The sequence below is a fragment of the Schistocerca cancellata genome, chromosome 3 (genome assembly GCF_023864275.1).
Source record: "Schistocerca cancellata isolate TAMUIC-IGC-003103 chromosome 3, iqSchCanc2.1, whole genome shotgun sequence".
NCBI lineage: Eukaryota > Metazoa > Arthropoda > Insecta > Orthoptera > Acrididae > Schistocerca > Schistocerca cancellata.
The window spans coordinates 956,224,494-956,246,568 of NC_064628.1; the positions used below are offsets into that span (position 1 = coordinate 956,224,494).

Consider the following 22,075-nt stretch of genomic DNA (forward strand, 5'->3'; position numbering starts at 1 on the left):
GGTCTATTCGTAAAATAAGATAATTTACTAATGAATAAACCCTTACCATTAAGACATCCTTTAATTAAAATTATTAATAACTCTTTAGTTGATTTACCTGCACCAACAAATATTTCATTTTGATGAAATTTTGGTTCCCTACTAGGGTTATGTTTGGTAATTCAAATCGTAACTGGACTATTTTTAGCTATACATTATACATCAAATATTGAAATAGCATTTAGTAGTGTAGTACACATCTGCCGAGACGTAAATAATGGTTGAATTATTCGAACTTTACATGCAAATGGAGCCTCTATATTTTTCATTTGTATTTATTTACATGTAGGACGAGGAATTTACTATGGATCTTATATATACATGCACACCTGAATAATTGGTACAGTAATTCTATTCTTAATTATAACAACTGCATTTATAGGATATGTTTTACCTTGAGGTCAAATATCATTTTGAGGTGCGACAGTAATTACTAATTTATTATCAGGAATTCCATATTTAGGAACAGATTTAGTTCAACGAGTGGGGGTTTGCTGTTGATAACGCAACATTAAATTGATTTTTCACATTTCATTTTGTATTACCATTTATTATTGCTGCTATAGCAGCAATTCATTTATTCTTTCTTCACCAAACAGGGTCTAATAACCCATTAGGACTAAATGGAGATATCGAAAAAATTCCATTTCATCCATACTTTACTTTCAAGGATTCTATTACATTTGTATTAATAACATCATTATTAATATGAATATAATAGAGGGAAACATTCCACGTCGGAAAAATATATCTAAAAAGAAAGCGCTGGCAGGTCGATAGACACACAAACAAACACAAACATACACACAAAATTCAAGCTTTCGCAACTAACGGTTGCCTCATCAGGAAAGAGGGAAGGAGAGGGAAAGACGAAAGGATTTTGGTTTTAAGGGAGAGGGTAAGGAGTCATTCCAATCCCGGGAGCGGAAAGACTTACCTTAGGGGGAAAAAAGGACAGGTATACACTCGCGCACACACACACATATCCATCCGCATATACACAGACACAAGCAGACATTTGTAATGTGGGAAGCGGGGCGTGGGAAGCGAGAACGCTACCGCACGACCACGAGATGCGGGCTCAAAGATAGCTGGTTTAAAGCTTAATATTATATTTTTATAAAACAAATTATAGGTTATTAACTTCAAAGCTTATCCCTTAGAGAGTAAATAAGTTAATATTTATACTTAAAAAATTAAATAAAAACTATTAACTTCAAAAAATTAAATTTTTTCTTAAGAAACTAGATATCTTAGGAAATGATTAACATATCATTTCTGTAAATAATTTAATAATAATTATGATACATTAACTATAAATTATTTATAAATCAACCCAAATCGAGACAAGTAAAATACTAAAATTTTGATAAACCCTGATACAAAAGGTACAATAAATAAAATCTACTTAAAAAAATTCAAAATAATATTTCATAAAACACTTACATTACCAATAAACTATAATTTAAAAAATCAATTCTATAAAATATACTAAGACAAAATTCAACAAAATTATTTATATTAAATAATTAAATAAACAAAAAATATATATAATAAAATAAATAATCAAGATATCCTGATTTGCCCAGAAATTTTTTCAGTGTAAGTGAAACACTTTACTAATAAGTTATATCTTGAACCTCTTCTTAGATACACTTTCCAGTACATCTACTATGTTACGACTTATCTCATCTAAATTGAAACTACTTTAAAATAATAAAATAGAATAATCAATAATGAGAGCAAAGGGCGATGTGTACACGCCTCAGAGCCAATATCAGTTAAATTAAATAAATCAAATTACTATCAAATCCACCTTCATTAACAGTATTTCACCATCAAATCCATTATAAACAAAAATTTATTGTAACCCACCTCCTCTTAACTATAAGCTGCACCTTGACCGGAAATATTTTATAATTATAAATCTTGAGAATTGTAGCTCTAAAAAGATTCTCTGATAACGGAGATATACAAACAAATAAATTAAGTAGAGTAAATCGTGTATTATCAATCACGGGGTAGGTTCCTCTGAATGGAATGAGATACCGCCAAATTCTTTGGGTTTAAAGACCTTAACTAATAGTACCCTGGTAAATATAGTTAATTTAAAATAACAGGGTGTCTAATCCTAGTTTATTATTCGAATTTCACAGATTCATAAAAAGAGCTACAAATAAATATTAACATTTCACCTTACAAATTTATATTTTAACCCTAATAATATAAACAACTGTTTTAACCAATAATATTCACTTGTATCAATCGTATAACCGCGGCTGCTGGCACGAATTATGCCGATACTAAATCAATTGCTAAATCCAAAATCACTTGATAAGTAAATCAAATTACTGCAAAAAGAACATTTAGTTTAACAAAACTTATATATAATACAAAGAAAAAGTGAATAAACAAGCAAGGAAAAAACTTTTAAGAACAAAAAATAAGAAATTTGAAAATTTATCAAATTAAGAAAAAATAAGAGATTCAAATATTTAAAGAAAAGAAAAGAAAAAAATCACAAACACTAACAAAAAAAAAAAAAAAACGCTCCCCCGTATGACCACAACTTCTCTATTGTATCTAAATAAAGATTAATATGGAACATGTATACCGATAAATGTATTATATTCTTTCTTATTTAATCTTTCTTTTCACTAATAATAAAGAAAGATTAAATAATATAATAAATATATTTTATACAATTATGTAAATTAATGTGATATCTTATTAATATAAAATTAAGTTTATATTAAGTTAACTTAAATATTTAATAGTTAAATAATCTAATTATAAATAATACTAAAATTATATTATTATAATTAATATAATTATTTATATTAATATAATATTTTATATTAAGCGATGGCAGGTCGATAGACACACAAACAAACACAAACATACACGCAAAATTCTAGCTTTCGCAACCAACAGTTGCCTCGTCAGGAAAGAGGGAAGGAGAGGGAAAGACGAAAGGATTTGGGTTTTAAGGGAGAGGGTAAGCTGATCTTTAATGCCATTAATTGCTTTTTATGAAGTTAATCTAAATAAAGGCACAATGTCTATTCACCAGAAACAACATTAGATATAAATACTTGACTAGAAACTGGTTACGTTCAGACAAGTATCCAGATGTGGCCATCGCACTGATTTTTGTTGCTTCGAATTAAAACATGCGGCTGGAGTACACCAAACTTTTCAATGGTAAATGATCAAATTTGATCACATTTGTCACTTATTGGATGCCTACAGAAATGAGAACACCACTTATTGGTGTGATTTCTGTGGTGGTAGTTGCCTCATACACAAAAGAAATGTGTGTTATTTTTTGTTTCATCCACAGTTTCACCCCTCTATTAAATTCAAAGCAAACTCAAGTAACAAATATTAGGCTTTACCCATTTAACACTCCATTTCCCAATGCTTAAAACCAGCTAATATATTGACATTTGGAATAATCGGTTCTACTGCTGGATGTTTGTGTCGCTCTGGCATAATATTTCGGCCACGTAACAGGTAGCACCTGAAGAAGGCAACGAGTTACATGGCCAAAATATTGTGCCAGAGCGAAACAAACATCCAGCAGTAAACCCGATTATTCCACGTGTCAAGATCTCAACGGGAAAGCCTGAAGAGTTACAGCTAATATATTGTTCAATATGTCACCATAAGAACAATGGTAGAATGTTACATTAAAAATGATGATTGATAACCACATTTATAGAAACTACATGGGAAAAACCACCATAACTTGGGCACCCCCTCCCCTCCCTGCCCCCCCTACACTTTCAAGCAAACTTCGTCTGCAACAGTAAATTACATACTTCAATATTCCTCACATTATAGGCTGTATGAGCAATGGTCACACCACTGTTGTTACTCCACAATTTTCATTCACTTTATCCAAGACATTTAATGTAGAAAAATAAACCACACTAGTAAGTAATCTTCCGGATATGTAAAAACTTACACTGCAACTCAGTGGCAGAAGGTGCATAATTCATAGCCACCTGAGCAGACACCAGCTGGTACAAGATGGCTGGTGGTCAGTGCAGTGGATGGTGTACCATGCATTAATAGGGAACTCATGAGTGGACACTTATTTTTTTGGAAAGAATATGATTTCCGCAATGGTGGGACTGAGCCACAACATCTGTTTTATGACCTGGGGTTAGCTGGCAATGACAAAAATTGGTCATTTCATTCTGAAATTGGTGCAGTTGTGATGCACAATACATTATTTGTTCTAATGTCAAGAGTCGCTTGGGACAAATTCGAATGGAAGATATTGTTATTATTGGCAGGTTAGAAAGTGAAGTAAATTATCTTTGATTTTCAATCATAATGATTCTTTCAGTAGATAGACTAAATGCCGTTCGAAAAATGGGGGAAGGAATGAGCTCAAACCCTCGACTTTATCTTTACATTGTGTGATGCCAGCCAAGAGACCACATGCAAATAAGGCCCCTGACTAACTCACGTGAAATACAACACTTCCTCAAGAAATTTCTGCACTCTACTGTGTTACAAGCTAGTGCAGATAGCTGGACTTAGGATTCCGAGGGGGCGACCAATTTTAGTGTCACCTTAAGTAAATGAATCTGACTCTGTCTCTGAACTGAATGGCTGGCTTTAAGTTATACAGTGAGGACTTTACATAACACATAATTATCAGTTTTAAATTTGTGTTGTGATTGTTCTGCATTTTGAAGCCTGCCAGAGAACTCTTTTTTACATTACCACTTACTGGTAAAGAAATTTTACTTTTTATTTAGGCAAAAAAATGTTCTGTACACTTGTGTAAAATAACAAAATTGTCAGCACAATAATAGTCAATACCAAAATGAAACATAAACACTCAATTTCCAAACACTAGCAATATTCATTCAGAATTAAGGAGCGAGCACTGATGTTGAAATTCCTGAGAAGAGAAAATATACTGATATCTGTAGGGTTACATTGGTAAGCTGCACCCTAGCTTTTTGTAGTGTGACCTATATTTGAGTTGCTACAGTAAATCACCTACACTAATTCTTAATTTCATGTGACAACTAATTTTCAGTGGTGTACCTCTAGCAGTGCATTCAAGTCTTGCTTGTCCAGATAGCTTCTTGTCAATTCCCTTCCATCAAAATCTAGTTCAGCTTTGTACCTCACTAGGAAATTTCCTATGTCGATTCCTTTTACATCATGAATAGCTCTAACCATAACATCTGATTCCAGCTCTGCATTGATTACATCCAGTCTCTCCTGGGGTATGGATCTGTAAAAGAAAGTACATAAAATGAGGCTATGTTCTACAAAAAGTAATTTCAAGCAAAGTAATAAACGTTAATATCAGTAGTTTGTAATAATGAAAATATGACCATCAGCTATAGCCAAGTATCAATCCAGAGTTCTGCACCTTGCACAAAATACAGAATTTACCCAAGGCACAGCTTGCTCTACTGTTTTTCGCTCACACATTACCTGGTCTCCCTTCCAACATTATCAGGAACATTTCCTCTAGTGTTCCAATAAATTTTAGAGTTTTTTTTAATGCAGTGCGTAAATGGAATCAGCTAAAACCAATGCCGCTCACCATGTGTTTCAAAGGACATGCTGCACTTACAGGAAATATCTGTCTGTACCTCATTACAAACAAAATATTTTTTAAAAGTGGAGTTTTGTGTGCCTATTCGCTAAAGCAATTCCAAATTAGTCTAGAGTTCTATTCAGTTTAACGCTATTTCTGAACAGGGACAACAACACATGACGAATAGAGATAATCCCAGCAGCACCTGAGCAGTGCTGCTGCACGGTGGTAGCAGACAGAGCAGAACAGGCCAGCATGTGAGGCGGCTGGGTGAGCAAGTCATTACCAACACATGATTACGGGTATTTTAGTGTGTGTTGTTGTCAACTAACAGAGTGTCTCACACCGCATACTAATTCAGCCCACTGTAATTATCACTTTTTTACTACCCAGTGAATACGCCTCAGATGTACCCAATTTGCCTTATTTCATGCACCAGACTGTACCACACTATTAATCTGCTAGCTCTGATACGACATAGCACACTAAATTTGGAAATGAGCTTTCGAAGAGGAGCACTTCCACCTTGAAAAGAACTGTTTGTAACTTGAGGCAAACCCACATTTTCCAAAAATGATCCGAGTTTCACCTAATAGTATTTGTCTGAAGTGACTTCATCTACACATGGTATACATGAAATTAATGAAAAGGCCAGTCTGGTTGCTCTGTAGAACATTACTGAGTCCACAACCAGTTTCGGCTATTTTGTTAATCCTTTCTCATGTGGATCTGAAAAATGACAAAATAATATCCAAAAAAATATAAGAAAATGTCTGGTGGATTTAAAAGCCTGCTTGTCAAATGATGTCAGGATCATGATCCACTTGAGAATGATCATGACATCATTAGACAAGCAAGATTTTAAATCTAACAGACTTGTTCTTATATACTGTGGATCATCACTTTTCAGACCAACTTGAGAAAGGCTTTTTAAAAAAAAGGCTGAAACCCGTAGTGGACTCAATAAAGTTATACAGAGCAGCAGCCTTTTCATTAATTAAACAACTGGTTGTGGAGAAAATTGAGATGCTAATAAATGAAACTCCACATAAAATGCATCTGACAAGTCTTGGCACGCGGGTGTGGCAAATGTGCGAGCATGAGTGCATCTGCCACAGGAAGTCATTACACATGTAAATGTCTTTACAAATCAACAATACTGTGTAAGATCAAGGGAGTTTCATTCTAAAGAAATAACCAGTAAACCCCCAGTTTCATAAAGAATCAAACTCTGTATGATTACTTTACAAAAAGGTTAATGTGTTAAATATTTGACATTAAGCATGCAAGTGAGAAGAAATTTAAACTTTAAAGTTTAAACATGTTTGAAGATATGTTAAATGCTATCATTATCGAACACTATATGGGTGTAGTCTGAGCAATTTGCGCTCAGTTTTTAACAAAAGTGTGTTTTTCAAACATCTCAATGTTTATGCTGTCATATTGGCTGAGCTAATTGTCATACAATGATATAATTTTCCAGGTACACTCCATGGCATTTGTGGATACTGTCTGCAGACTGTGCTGCGACAGCAATAAATCAGAATATCATAACTGATGATACTGTACAAACAGCGGAAATGTAGTAAGCAATAAACTTCTTTCCTTACACCATCTTTTGGGGGCTGGCAGCAGGAAAAAGTTTCAAAAAGCTTTGAAATTAAGTGTACACTTTATCTCTAAGTTCTTTCATTCTTAAATATTGGATGGATATAATTTGGCTAATACGAAAGTCATGAGCTATGATGCCTGAGGATAAACAGTCTCTAACTGTAATACTTATCATGTCAAACTTTTAACGTAAGATTATTCTATCAATAGTATATTACGGGACCATTTTAAATTTGAGGAATAATTAGTCACATGAAATAGCAAAAATAAAATGTAAAATTGCCACCTTCTGAAGAAGACAAATTTAAATTTGTTGAAACCTAGGCAAAGATTTCTTTATCCATTGCAACTGGTCGGCTGTTTATAATTTTATTACGTGGCACCGTTGCTGTTGTGCAGCTATGTTTAAAATAATAAAATTTTTGTTGCTCTCAAAGCAGTCAAATATGCAATCTGCAACTGGGGCCATGGACCACAAACCTGGTTGGCAATTTAGCAACATAAATGTCATACACACAGATTTCCTCTACTTCTCACTTTCATTTCTGGCTATGCACCACATTACAATAGCTCTAATGGACCTGAAGGTTGGTTTCACCACCACTGTGCATCGATAGTTATGGTGGTAATGGATACAGTATACCCTTTTCTCCTAGCCTCTAAACTAATGCCCAACCAGCAATGGAGGGACCTACAGTGTAACATAGGCGATAAAATAGAATTATTTCACATTTACACACCACTACCATGCACAGGTGACTGTGAACAAGTCCAGCAGTACCTGGGGACTGCAGCCCAGATGCTTGAATTGGTGGTCTAGCACATGCTCCACAAAGTACACTGTTTCAAGATGCTAACTTTTCATGAGTGAAATGTGTTTGACATTACGTATTAAAAGTACATTAGAAATGTAAATAAATATAGCAACAACCAATGCCTAGATTTATTCTGCTTCTTTATAGTGTTTGTACAAAAAGCTAATTAACTCCTTGTTGCTGTTGTGGTCTTCGGTCCAAATCCTGGTTTGATACAGCTCTCCATGTTACTCTACCATGTGCAAGCTCTTCATGTCCGTGTAACTATTGTAACCTACAGCCTTCTGAATCTCTTATGTATTCATCTCTTGGTCTCCCTGTATGATTTCTACCCTCCACACTGCCCTCCAATACTAAACTGCTTGATGCTTCATAACATGGCCTACCAACCAATCCCTTCTTCTAGTAAAGTTGTGCCACAAATTCCTCTTCTCCCCAATTCCATTCAGTACCTCCTCATTAGTTACGTGATCTACCCATCTAATCTTCAGCATCGTTCTGTAACACCACATTTTGAAAGCTTCTTGTCTAAACTAGTTATCGTCCATGTTTCACTTCCATACACGGCTACACTCCAAACAAATACTTTCAGAAAGGACTTCCTGACACTTAAATCAATACTTGGTGTTAACAAATCTCTCTTCTTCATAAGCTCTTTCCTTGCCATGGCCAGTCTACATTTTATATCCTCTCTACTTCGACCATCAACAGTTATTCTGCTCCCCAAACAGCAAAACTCATCTACTACTTTAAGTGTCTAATTTCCTCAGCATCACCTGATTTAATTCGACTACATTCCATTATCCTTGTTTCGCTTTTCTTGATGTTCAGCTTATGTCCTCCGTTCAAGACAATGTCCATTCTGTTAGACTGCTCTTCCATGTCGTTCCCTGTCTCGGACAGAATTACACAGTCATCGGTAAACCTAAAATTTTTAATTCTTCTCCCTGAACTTTAATTCCTACTCCAAATTTTTCTTTTGTTCCCTTTACTGCTTGCTCAGCATACAGACTGAATAACATCAGGGATAGGCTACTACCCTGTCTTACTCCCTTTTCAACCACTGCCCCCCTTTCGTGCCCCTCGACTCTTCTAACTGCCATCTGGTTTCTGCACAAATTGTAAAAAGCCTTTGCTCTCTGTATTTTACCCCTGCCACCTTTAGAATTTCCAAGAGAGTATTCCAGTCAACATTGTAAAAATCATTCTCTTAGTCTACACATGCTACCAACATTGGTTTGTCTTTCCTTAAGATGTTTTCAATGAGAAGCCATAGGGTTAGTATTGTGTCGCGTATTCCTACATTTCTCCAGAATCCAAATTGATCTTCCCCAAGCTCGACTTCTACCAGTTTTTACATTTGTCTGTAAGGAATTCATGTTAGTATTTTCCAACTGTGACTTATTAAACTGACAGTTCATAGTTTTCACAACTGTCAGCACCTGCATTCTATGAAATTGGTAGTATTACATTCTTCTTGAAGTCTGAGGGTTTGTCTCATACACTTGCTAACCAGATGAAAGAGTTTTGTCATGCCTGGTTCTCCCAAGGCTATCAGTCATTCTAACAGAATGTTGTCTATTCCCAGAGCCTTGTTTTGACTTAGGTCTTTCAGTGTTCTGTCAAATTCTTCATGCAGTATCATATCTCCCATCTCATCTTCATCTAAGTACTCTCCCATTTCCTTAATATTGCCCTCAAGTACATCTCCCTTGTATAGACCCTCTATATACTGGGTAGATCACATAACTAATCATGAGGTACTGAATAGAATTGGGGAGAAGAGGAGTTTGTGGCACAACTTGACTAGAAGAAGGGATCGGTTGGTAGGACATGTTCTGAGGCATCAAGGGATCACCGATTTAGCACTGGAGGGCAGCGTGGAGGGTAAAAATCGTACAGGGAGACCAAGAGATGAGTACACTAAGTAGATTCAGAAGGATGTAGGCTGCAGTAGGTACTGGGAGATGAAGAAGCTTGCACAGGATAGAGTAGCATGGAGAGCTGCATCAAACCAGTCTCAGGACTGAAGACCACAACAACAACAACAACAACAACATATACTCCTTCCATCTTTCTGCTTTCCCTTCTTTGCTTAGGACTGCTTTTCCATCTATGTTCTTGATATGCATAAAGGTGGTTCTCTTTTCTCCAAAGATATATTTAATTTTCCTGTAGGTGGCATAGATCTTACCCTTAGTGATAACTTCTACATCGTTACATTTGTCGTCTATAGATTCCTGCTTAGCTATTTTGCAGTTGCTATCGATCTCATTTTTGAGACGTCTGTATTCCCTTTTGCCTGCTTCATTTACTGCATTTATATTTTCTCCTTTCATCAATTAAATTCAATATCTCTTGCATTACCCAAAGATTTCTACTTGCCCTCTACTATTTATTTATTCAAAATTGTAAGCTCTAACAACTTTACCACCACTCTTCATTCAAAACTAGGTGGAAGAGAAACTGGCAATGTGAGAAACTATATTCAGCATTACAAATACTCACCATATTATGAAAAGCATAGGTTGCTACTCACTATATAGCGGAGATGTTGAGTCACAGATAGGCACAACAAAAAAGACTACTAAACACATAAGCTTTCATCCAGAAGGCCTACTTCTGAAATAGACGAAAAACACACACACACACACATATGCATGCAAATGCAAATGGAGTTCACACACACATGACTACTATCTCTGATTGCTGAGATCAGACTGCAAGCAACTGCACATGATGTGAGAAGCAATCTGAGTGGTGGTGTAAGGAGGAGGCTGGGGCAGGGAAGGGGAGGAAGAGCATGGCAGGGGTGGAGGTTGGTAAAGTGTTGTTGTGGGGTCGTACACAGGAACGAGGTGGAGACAGATAGGGCAGGGCAGCTACATGCAGGTTAGATGAAGGGGATGGGGGGAGGGGGGGGGGGGCAGAGAAGGAGAGAAGTAAAAAGTAAGAAGACTGTAAGTGCACTTGCGGAACAGATGGCAGTGGAGTGTGAACAGGGAAGGGGATATCCTCTGGCCCATCCCACAATCCCTACCAAGAGTTTCTCTTTCCTCACCCCTACCACTCCTCGCACTACTACCTTTTACATCATTCCTTGAGTCCATATACCCTGCTACCCTGGACCTTCATTGTAGCTGGTTACTGTGCCCCCACTGAGAGAATCTCTGCTCTCATAGACCAACACATTCAGCCCATTACCCACAACCTACCCTCCTGAACAAAAGATACCAACTATTTCCTCCACCAACTCCCCACAGTTTCCATTCCTTTTCCACATGGTGCCCTGCTCGTCACTTTTGATGCCACCTCCCTTTGCACTATCATCTCTAATTCCCATGGCACAGCTGTTCTTTAATACTACCTACGCCAATGCCCAAAGGATCCCAAACCTACAACTTCCTTCCTGGTCACCTTAACAAACTACATCTTCACCCACAACTACTTCTCCTTTGAAGGCATCACCTACATACAAACCTGGGCTACAGCAATTAGCATTCCCATGGCACCATACTATGTCAACCTTTTCTGGTGCCATCTAGAGGGATCTTTCCTAACCACCCCGAACTCAAACCCCTCACCTGGTTCAGATTCACTGATGACATCTTCGTGATCTGAATTGAGGTGAGGACACCCTATTAACATTCCAATCTTCCAGACCCTCAACACCTTCTCCTCCCTCATTTGGTTCAGCTGGTCCTTTCAACCCAACATGCACCTTCCTCAATGTTGACTTCCACCTCGAAGATGTCTACATCAGTACCTCTGCCCATATGAAACCTACCAACCAACAGCAATACTTCCACTTCGACAGCTGCCCCCATTCCATATCAAGAAGTCCCTTCCATGCAGCGTAGACACCTGCGGCCATCGCATCTGTAGTGACGACCAGCTCCTCTCAAAATATACCAGGCAGGTCTCACTGTGGTCATCACAGAACTTAAATCACCCTCCCAATCTTGTACAGAAACAGATCTCCTGTGCCTTATCTCTCCAGTCGCCCATTGCCTGCCGAAGTCCCACTGTCTGGCCACAGAGGAGCATCCCTGTCGTGACTCACTACCACCTAGGACTGGAGCAACTAAATCACAGTCTCCACCGGGGTTTGGACTACCTCTCATCGTGCCTTGAAATGACGACTGTCTTACCCACAACCCTCTTACAGTGCCGTTCACCAAACCTATGCAATATCCTTGTCCATCTCTACACAGCCTCTGCTCCCAACCACTTGCCGTATGGCTCATATCCCTGAAATATGACTTAGACCTGTCCCACGTATTCTCCCACCACCATCTACCACCTATCCCAACAAAGGCAGGGCTACCTGTGAAACTAGTCATGTTATCTCCAAGTTAAGCTGCAACCACTTCGTCTCATTCTATGTGGGCATGACAACCAACAAGCTGTTTTTCATCATGAATGGTCATCGACAAACTGTGGCCAAGAAACAGTTGGTCCACCCAGTTGCTTAGCACGCTGCCTAATATAGTGTTCTTAATTTTAATGACTGCTTCACAGGCTGTGTCATCTGGATCCTTCCCACCAACTCCAGCTGTTCTGAATTGTGCAGGCGGGAACCCTCCCTGCAATATATCCTTCATTCCAGTAATCCTGTGGGCCTCAAACTTTGTTAGTCCTTGTCCTTCACCTACTTATCACCTCCCCTGTTCCCACTCACAGCCTTCTACTGCACAAGTGCACCCATAGTCCTTTACCCTTTACTTCTCTCCTTTTCCACCCCCACCCCCAAAACCCACCCTGCCCATCAACAAATTGCACCTAGCTGCCGACCCTGCCCTACCCTCTCTCCACCTCATCCCTGTGTATGCTCCCATAAACAGCACTTAATGTACCCCATCTGTACCGTACTCTCCCTCACCCTCCCCACCCCAGCCAACTCCTTACCCCCACCACCCACACTGTTTTTCCTAGCATGTGCAGTTGGTTGTAGTCGGAGCCCAGCAGCCACAGCTGTGATTGTGTGAATGTGTCTGTATATGTTGTCTATTTCAAAAGAAAGCATTCTGAATGAAAGCTTATGCATTTAGTAGTATTTTTGTTGTACCTGTCTGCGACTCAACATCTCCGCTATGTGGTGAGCAGCAATTTATCCTTTTTGTAATATGGTCATTATTCCAGCCTGTCTTTTCCATTTTTTGATTTTGCCTATTGGCACTTCTTTCACCCCATAATCCAGTACTGTTTTCCATTGTTACTGTTTTCTAATTCTACTATTCTCATTGTCTATCCTTTTCTTTCTCTACTTTCCAGTGTTTTACATGTCGCCTTCCAAACCTCACCACATGCTCTTACTTATGAGCAACACTGTACCAATCATCAAGTCTGTGCTCAACATGTTGCTACAAGACCATACTGATTGCACCGGTGCTGCTGCTCGCAGTGTACCCTCAGTTGCCTGAGACTGCAGTCGTGTGTGTGAGTTGCGTTTGCGTGAGTGTGTGTGTGTGTGTGTGTGTGTGTGTGTGTGTGTGTGTGTGTGTGTCTGTTGTCTGATTTTGACAAAGGCCTCACGGGCAGAAAGCTATATTTGTGACAGTCTTTTTATTGTGCCTATCTGGACTCAGCATCTCCACTCTACGGTGAGAAGAAACTTTCCTTTTCATAATATTATAACATTCCATTCTTTATTTTCCATTGTTTCATAATATTGTCATTATTCCATCCTGAATTTTCCAGTGTTCAACTTAAAATATTCAATCTGACATAGTGGGGGTTTCATTGCGAACACTCCTGATAGATCAGACCTTTGGAAATATTTACTGATTACAGAAGATTTAATACTCATCAAACAATACTGCATGGATGAAAGCAGTTGGTGCTTATGTTATAGTGAGTAAACACTAATACTAATAATAATAATCTATTACTTCTGCTAGTCTTCATCCTGACATGTTTCTTTTCAAGTACTGACAGGGAATTCATTTTAACTGCACTAGGCCTTCTATCTGCAGGTATATCCTCCTCCAGTGCTCTCCTCCCCTTGTCTTTTGTAGAAATCCCTTTAGCTGCTCTCAGGTAGAGTGCTACTCTGCCCTCTTCCATTTCTTCATACTTATAGGATTTGATGGTCTGTGTCCAAACACAAATTTCCTAAAGCAGTACTACTTCATTCTCAAAACAGATGTGAATTTTTGCCTTTTTAGATTAGTAGAATTCCTAGCACTTATGTCAGACACCTGCAGATTTATAAAAGATTTGTTGATACCTCAACATTTGGCATAATCATATTGTAACCACAAAGTCTCCAGTTCAAATCTCGCAAGTAATATAGCTTCTTTACCTTTTTTTTAATACCATACTTATCAATCAATGGAAATCAACATTTTTAATAAAATATATTTAAAAAGAAAGATGATGAGACTTACCAAACAAAAGCGCTGGCAGGTCGATAGACACACAAACAAACACAAACATACACACAAAATTCTAGCTTTCGCAACCAACGGTTGCCTCGTCAGGAAAGAGGGAAGGAGAAGGAAAGACAAAAGGATATGGGTTTTAAGGGAGAGGGTAAGGAGTCATTCCAATCCCGGGAGCGGAAAGACTTACCTTAGGGGGAAAAAAGGACAGGTATACACTCGCGCACACACACACATATCCATCCGCATATACACAGACACAAGCAGACATTTGTAAAGGCAAAGAGTTTGGGCAACTGCAGGCATGGGTAGCACCTACATTTATGTTCAAGCAGGTATTTCTCATGGTAACAATCATATATTAAATGGCCCAAATACAAAAATCAGAAGTTAAATGAGATGCTATTAAAATACATACCTTCCAACCAAAGCAGCCACATTGCTGTAAATAAGAAACGATGCAACACCACCCAGAATTCCACCGACTAAGAGGGAGCCCACGGCATCAGGGATGGGACTGTTGTAGAGCACAGACAGTCCCATGCAGGCTCCGGCCACACCGACGCCGAGGACTGCAGCTAAGTCTTCCATCAGCACTACGTTAACACTGGGGTCTTGCCCGCGGAACACTGCCAAAAGGAGCATCACAATCGTTCACTTTTACTTATACACTATTTCCCTGTTGATCTTTTTACTTCTGATACATTCTTCATCCACAACATAATTCATAAAAAAAAAAAAAAATTAATTAAAAAATTAACACCATCTTTACAAACATTAAAGAATGGTAAAAAATAAAAATGTTGCAGTTCAATTACATGTGACAACTCCACAGCCAAAACTCCCCCATCAAGGTGTATTAGGAAGTTGACGCTGTTGCTGCCCCACAGTGAAAGACGTCAGGCGAGTAACAGTCTCCAGAATCCGAGGATCTGACTACTAAGTCAGTGTATGCATTGATAGAAAAAGCTCTAGAATCTGCATCTTGCTTTACATGTAAAGTGTGGAGACCACCGTAGTTGAAGAGCTCTACATGGTGTGACAGGTGGTCTAACAAGTGTGAATGTGATAGAGAGAGCTCTGTGTGGCCCCTCTTTGTACAGGACTGTTAGTGAAAGGAGTGCATTAACATGTTCACATCATTTTGTTGAGTGTTGCTCATCACATTGCCCTCAGGCCCCCCCTGTAATTGAGTCTATTACCACAGTTCGCACAGTTACAGCAGCATTCTGTGTTAAGTTGATGTAATGCTGTAGATTGTTCTTGCAAGCACTTCAGCGAGTGTACCAAATGTGTGGCTTTTTTCCACACAGTTATCCATTTGTGTATTGCCTCTATGTTGAGACTTTGAAACTTTCATTCTCCAGTTGTGAAATGATTTTTAAGTAATATCAGTTCTGAAAAGAAGAGACAATTAAAAATTTTGCATGCAATGTTTTTGATGCACATTCTGAATTTAGTGATACTGCAGACAATGCTGGTGATCTTCCCTTCTAAAGTTTATGAAAAAGGCAACAATTTCAGTGATGAAAATAGCGAGAAAAATGCAACAAAGTTTTTTTTTTCTGTATTCTGGATATAAGCCTATTTGATGCCTACATTGTGTATAATAAATTTGCAATTTCTTGCAAACATTGCAGAACAATGAACCATTCAATGCAGCACCTGGAATATGCATTTATAATTATAGGACTGGAAATTGGTGCCTCTGAAGAACAGAAGAATCCAACCAAGTGCTGAAAAGTATTCAGTACAGAAAGGAAAGTGAAACTGTGTGGCAATGCAGAAACATGTTGCATCCCTCCACATGTTGCATCCCTCCACATTTATAGAAATGTTTCAAAACCTACTACACAAAAACTCCATTCTCAACCAACTCAGAAGGTAAGTGTAAAGTTTCTAAAATAGAAATACAAAATTATGAGGCAAAACTAGATTTTTTAATGATTTGTTTAAATGTATGCGTGCCCTTACACCAGCTGAGTGCATATTTAAACCCAACTCCTGTGGTACCTGCACCACATTTGAACTTGGCATGAACAAGTTAATACTGCAGAAGGAAGGGAAGAACTGTGCCAGTCAAATACGATTAGATAACGCTAAGTCTACACCAGATAAGCTTAGATGAGGCCTAGGGATGGAGGGAGATTAGGAAATTACAGCTGGCAGGAAAACACATAGTTTTTACTACTACTACTACTACTACTACTACTACTACTATTATTATTATTATTATTATTATTACTTTAATTTTATATACAAGAACTAGTTTCTTTCGGGCATGTCCGAAAGAACAGATACCATCTTCATATATAGACAAGGCTTACTGGCCAATGATCTTCTTCAGTGCAGATGCACTCACACTGCCTGAACTCTGATGAGAATTGGTAGATGGCCGCAAGTAATGAGTATAGTGGGCAGGTGAGCTACAAACATAGTGTGTGGACAATAAGTTGGAAATGTGGGTTTCACAGGGAGCGTGCCAGAGATAAGTCCCTGCAATTGCACTATCCTCTGTGTCCCTGGTGGCTCAGATGGATAGAGCGTCTGCCACGTAAGCAGGAGATCCTGGGTTCGAGTCCCGGTCGGGGCACACATTTTCAACTGTCCCCATTTATATTTATCAACGCCTGTAAGTAGCTAAAGGTCTGGATTTCACTGTAATTTCAGTTTCCACTTAGGTGCACATTGAAAGAAGAGGAGCATCAAGCAAATTTAGGTGCAAGTAAGTTCGACCGGACTTAAAAATAGTGGGATAACATCAGGCATTACAATGTGGTTTAAGATATATTGTTCTTGTAATGAGGGCTCAGGATTGTTGCCTAATTCAACTGTCTGGTTGGTGGTTTCTACCACTGTCCATGAATCACTGCACTTCAATACTAGGATGATTTCTAGCAACATGTCTTTGTTACAGTCTTCCATTCCATTCCCCTTTTCAGGTACACTGGGGCACCCTGTGGCTCTGCATACAATGTGGCACGACGTCAACCAATTTAGGACAGTCTAAAAACATCTCTTCATGCCAGAATAATGACAGTGCAAGCAGTAAATCTGCAAAATTTGCCCAATTCATCTTTTATTTATTTAAAAGTAGTGAGCCACCCCAGCTTTGCAAGAGTAGCACTGAGAATCAATGACCAGACGATTCAACCAGTGTAGTGGTAATAAATTACATACACAAACCTTTCTCTTGAGTCACTCTACCTATTAGTGAAACCTGTACCAAAACATCTACAGTACTTCCTGAGACTGGCCGCCACATACTTACAGAAAAATTTGGCACAGGATTTTAATTTATAGTACGTACAGATGTTTTCAATGGTTTTAGAGGTAGGTTACCAAAGTGACAATCTGTCATGCCAGTTATTTATTGTTTCACAACTTTTGAAACAAAACTCTTCTCAAGTTCCTCAAAATGCAATACACATACTACTTAATAACAAAACGACAAATACTTGCTAGAAGCGCCTCACCACAAAGCAGGAGTGCAGTTTGCAGCATGTACATGTAGGTAATACATGTTGCTGCCAGGATGGTTCAGCACAAATATTTAAATTTGTGAAAATGTGTATCCATATCATCTTTTAATGTTTCAATACTGACAGATTTTTCTGTGGTTTTGAAATAGTTATTAAAACAAAGATGATGTGACTTACCAAATGAAAGTGCTGGCAGGTCGACAGACACACAAACGAACACAAACATACACACAAAATTCAAGCTTTCGCAACAAACTGTTGCCTCATCAGGAAAGAGGGAAGGAGAGGGAAAGACGAAAGGATGTGGGTTTTAAGGGAGAGGGTAAGGAGTCATTCCAATCCCGGGAGCGGAAAGACTTACCTTAGGGGGAAAAAAGGACAGCACTAGCCATACAGAAATAACCCAGGCCAATGAAAAAAATTTTTTTTTTAAACTTTTTACTTTGATAGCTGATCTTTATAGATTTTTATAAGCTGAATCCAAATCTAGCCTTTTTTTTATCACCCATAGTTTTCAAGCAATATGCTTTTTATTGTATAGTATAAAACTCCAATGCTATACGGTAAATGGGGAAATTAATGAAGTGCTTTGTTACAAAATAAACATGGTCTCTATTTACAATAAGCTACTTAAAACTGATATGTGTTAATAGAGGTTTGACTTGTCAGCTGGAATTGGTTTGTATTTTCTCTCTATTTTTTCTTTGGAGCTTCTTGTGTAGCTTTTTCTACGGTGAGTCGCTTGCTGAACTTCTCGGTGAAGTGACCAACAGTAATGCCCCATAATGTTGGTGTTCCAGTGGCCTTGGTAGCATTTTTCCATCACTTTAATGTCCTAGTGAAAACACTTTTCTTGCTCCTCGCTAATATCTCCCATATTGTTCAGGAAATAATCAAGGCGACTGTTCAAAAAGTGAAATTTCAGGCTCATTAAACATCCTAAAGTTTTAAACTTCTTTTAAACATTGTAGCTATAACAGAAACATATTCTGGGTCTTTTTCATGTCCTAAGAACTTTGTAACAACTTGCTTGAATGATACCCATGCTTCTTTCTCATTTAAGGTCATTGTGAATTCAAAGTTAACATCAAACATCAATTTTCTAATGTCAGGTCCGACAAAGACGTCTTCTTTTAGTTTAGCTTCTGAAGGGTGTGGAAACTTTTGGCAGAGATACTTAAAACATGGTCCATCTTTAGGCAAAGTCTTTACAAACTGTTTCATTAGGCCAAACTTTATATGTAGAGGTGGTAGGAGTATGTTTTCTGGATCTACGAGGTTTTTGCGTAGAATGTTCTTCTCACCAGGTTTTAAAGACTCCCTCCCAGGCCAGTTCTTTCTGCACTAGTGTTGATCCTTAGCCCTACTGCCCCATTCACACAAGAAACATGGAAATTTGGTACAGCCACCTTGCTGACCAAGGAGCATCCATGTTACTTTTAGATCGCCGCATATCATCCAACCATGAGCAGAATAGCCTATTTTATTTAGCACTATTTCTTGGTTTTCATAGCTTTCTTTCATATATACAGAATGTCCAACAAGTATAGATGCAGACATGTTAACATTGTGTAACAAAACAGCCTTTAAACTAGTTTTGTATGAACCAATAAACAGCCTCCAGTCTTCCTTTTTGCATTCAATACCAAACTTATTCATCAGACCAGGAATGTCTCAGCAGTACACTTATGAAAAGGGACTTGGAAAATTGCTGCTCTCTCTTTCTATACATGTAATGGTGGTTCAAAATGTCAATAAGTTCCTTTTAACCTGGAGCTAAGAAATTCAGCTTTTTATTTCGTTAAGCCCAGATCCCTAACCAAATCGTTAAGTTCGGTCTGAGTAAACAATTTGGGCTCTAGACTTCCTGTATTACAATGGAATTCATCATCATCTGTTTCATCTAAATCACATTGTACATCAGAAAATAATTCTGTTGGAACAGAATTTGTTGAATGGCAGACAGAAGGTTAAGGTAGCTTATTACCTTCTTGTTTTTCGAATTATGACAATATCAACACTGGAAAAGTAGCAATCATTGATATGATTTCTTGGCTCCCTCCATAACATAGATGTGGTGTCACCACCAGACACCACACTTGCTAGGTGGTAGCTTTTAAATCGGCCGCGTTCCATTAGTATATGTCGGACCCGCGTGTCGCCACTGTCAGTAATTGCAGACCGAGCGCCACCACACGGCAGGTCTAGAGAGACGTACTAGCACTCGCCGCAGTTGTACAGCCGACATTGCTAGCCATGGTTCACTGAGAATTACGCTCTCATTTGCCGAGACGATAGTTAGCATAGCCTTCAGCTACATTTGCTACGACCTAGCAAGGCGCCATTACCAGTATAGATATTGAGATTCTATTAATGTATCATCAAGAGCGATGTTCTACAAATGTGGATTAAAGTTAAGTATTCCAGAAGCTACATACTTTTCTTTATAGCATTCATTACGTATCCTGTTTCAGACCTCACGCCAGACTGCGTGAGTTTAAGCGCGTGCCTTTCGGCTTCCTCTCATTGTGTCTAGGCTGTCTTGTCTAGACACAACAATAGAAACAGTAAATCTAAAGGCTTTTTTTTCTTTTTCGGACCATTTTCTCAGATCTTCAACACACACATAACATACCTTATGCGGCGCCCAAGATTTATCTTGATCAACAAGTTTAGATCCAAAGTATGATAGATAAGCCTTTTTCACAAAGTCTGTAATGTTTCTTTGGTATTTTAAATCACAAATTCGCCACAAATATAACAAAAACTGTCAGCAGAGTTTTTACAACCATTATTAGACATTGGCCTGCATAATCTATCTTCCAGTCAACCGTGCCATATGGCTGATTAGACAATGTGTTTATTTTTAGCAACTTTCTCTTACTGTCTAAGAATGACAGATTTTGCGCATGAAGTTAAAATGTAGATCTCCTTTTCAACCATTCAGGGAGATTTTCAGATTGCATGATATAACTTACAGATGGTGATCAGGTAACAAACCATAATCATAATCTTTATCTATGTGACACTAGATGGTAGTCAGTATTTCAGGATAACGTGGAGCTTCTGAATGACTAAAGGCACAAGAATTACATTGTGAGGTGATTTTAATATAAATTTAGCAGCAACTCAACTGACTTAAATACTGAACACACTGTATTTTCAACTCAGACTGCACATGCCCCTTATCTCTGCCTCATTGAATTTTAAATCAATCTCACATTAGGTGATTGAGAGCAAAAGCCAAGTTTCTGTCATTATCCACTACGTGAATTATATAGCTTTATAGCTGAAATCAAGCATGAATTTTAATATGTGAATGTTTCATGTGTTAATATTACAGATGTACAGCATGAGGAGCCATGATGGCACTTGAAAATAGTGAGAAGGTAACAAAATATTTTAGAAAGGTGACTAAAAGATGATGAAATATTTTTAATGATTAAAAGATGACTAATTCAGGGTGTATACGACCCGGGACAACTGGGAGATCCGGGAAAAACCCAGGAATTTTTTCATCTGGGAGAAACTCTAGCAGCCGCTAGCCGGGGACTGTACTGTACTGTAATGTACTGTACTGTAGTTCTATTCTGGAGGTAATGGGGAAAACGTGTTGTACGTACACGTAATGACGCCTAACCGGAAAACAATCGCGGGATAACTAAACCTGTGATTCTGGCATGGTTAGTGAAATTAATCGGCAAACAAATTTTGACAATGGTAGGAATAGCTGCAGAATTGGTGATGACAAGATTGTTTGTTAGAACGAGGAAGGAGAAGAAACAGGGACATCACACAAATTATGGAGAATAAGACAATTCCCAATTTATATAAAAATTTTGCAATACTGGTTTTCGATCTCATGCTTGAGAAGCTGGTGTGTATGAATGAAATGTGAAACTGTTTCCTAACATAAAACTTTTTGCTTGTAATAGGCCTAGTAGTCATTTGATATTGGCACTTCGTGAATTATATTCTGTTGTGTTATAAAAATGGCCATTTGTGCCAAAACAGTCTCATATATTTGGCGTGTCTTACGAAATTGCTCCAATATTAGACAGGCCTCTTCTGTTTTATCCAGCAGACAGTGACAAAATAGACGTAATCAGATCGAGAAACCACACCAGTCGTGGGTATCATTTGTGTTAACAGCTTTTACAGTATTAGATA

General features: G+C 38.1%; 1 protein-coding gene and 1 non-coding gene across 4 annotated transcripts in view; one reads left to right on the forward strand and one right to left on the reverse strand.

Moving 5' to 3' along the window:
• The window catches only part of LOC126176020 (zinc transporter 9), a 173,757-nt gene that overhangs the window by 16,371 nt on the left and 135,311 nt on the right, over positions 1 to 22,075 (reverse strand). For all 3 annotated transcript variants that reach the window (XM_049923144.1, XM_049923143.1, XM_049923142.1), the window contains 2 exons: positions 14,842 to 15,052; positions 5,110 to 5,302 (listed from right to left, as the gene is read on the reverse strand). In XM_049923144.1, coding sequence (XP_049779101.1) covers positions 5,110 to 5,302; positions 14,842 to 15,052 — 404 coding nt within the window. The remainder of the gene's footprint in view (positions 1 to 5,109; positions 5,303 to 14,841; positions 15,053 to 22,075) is intronic.
• Positions 16,943 to 17,016, forward strand: Trnat-cgu (transfer RNA threonine (anticodon CGU)). The gene has a single exon. It is a non-coding gene; the product is annotated as a tRNA-Thr (tRNA).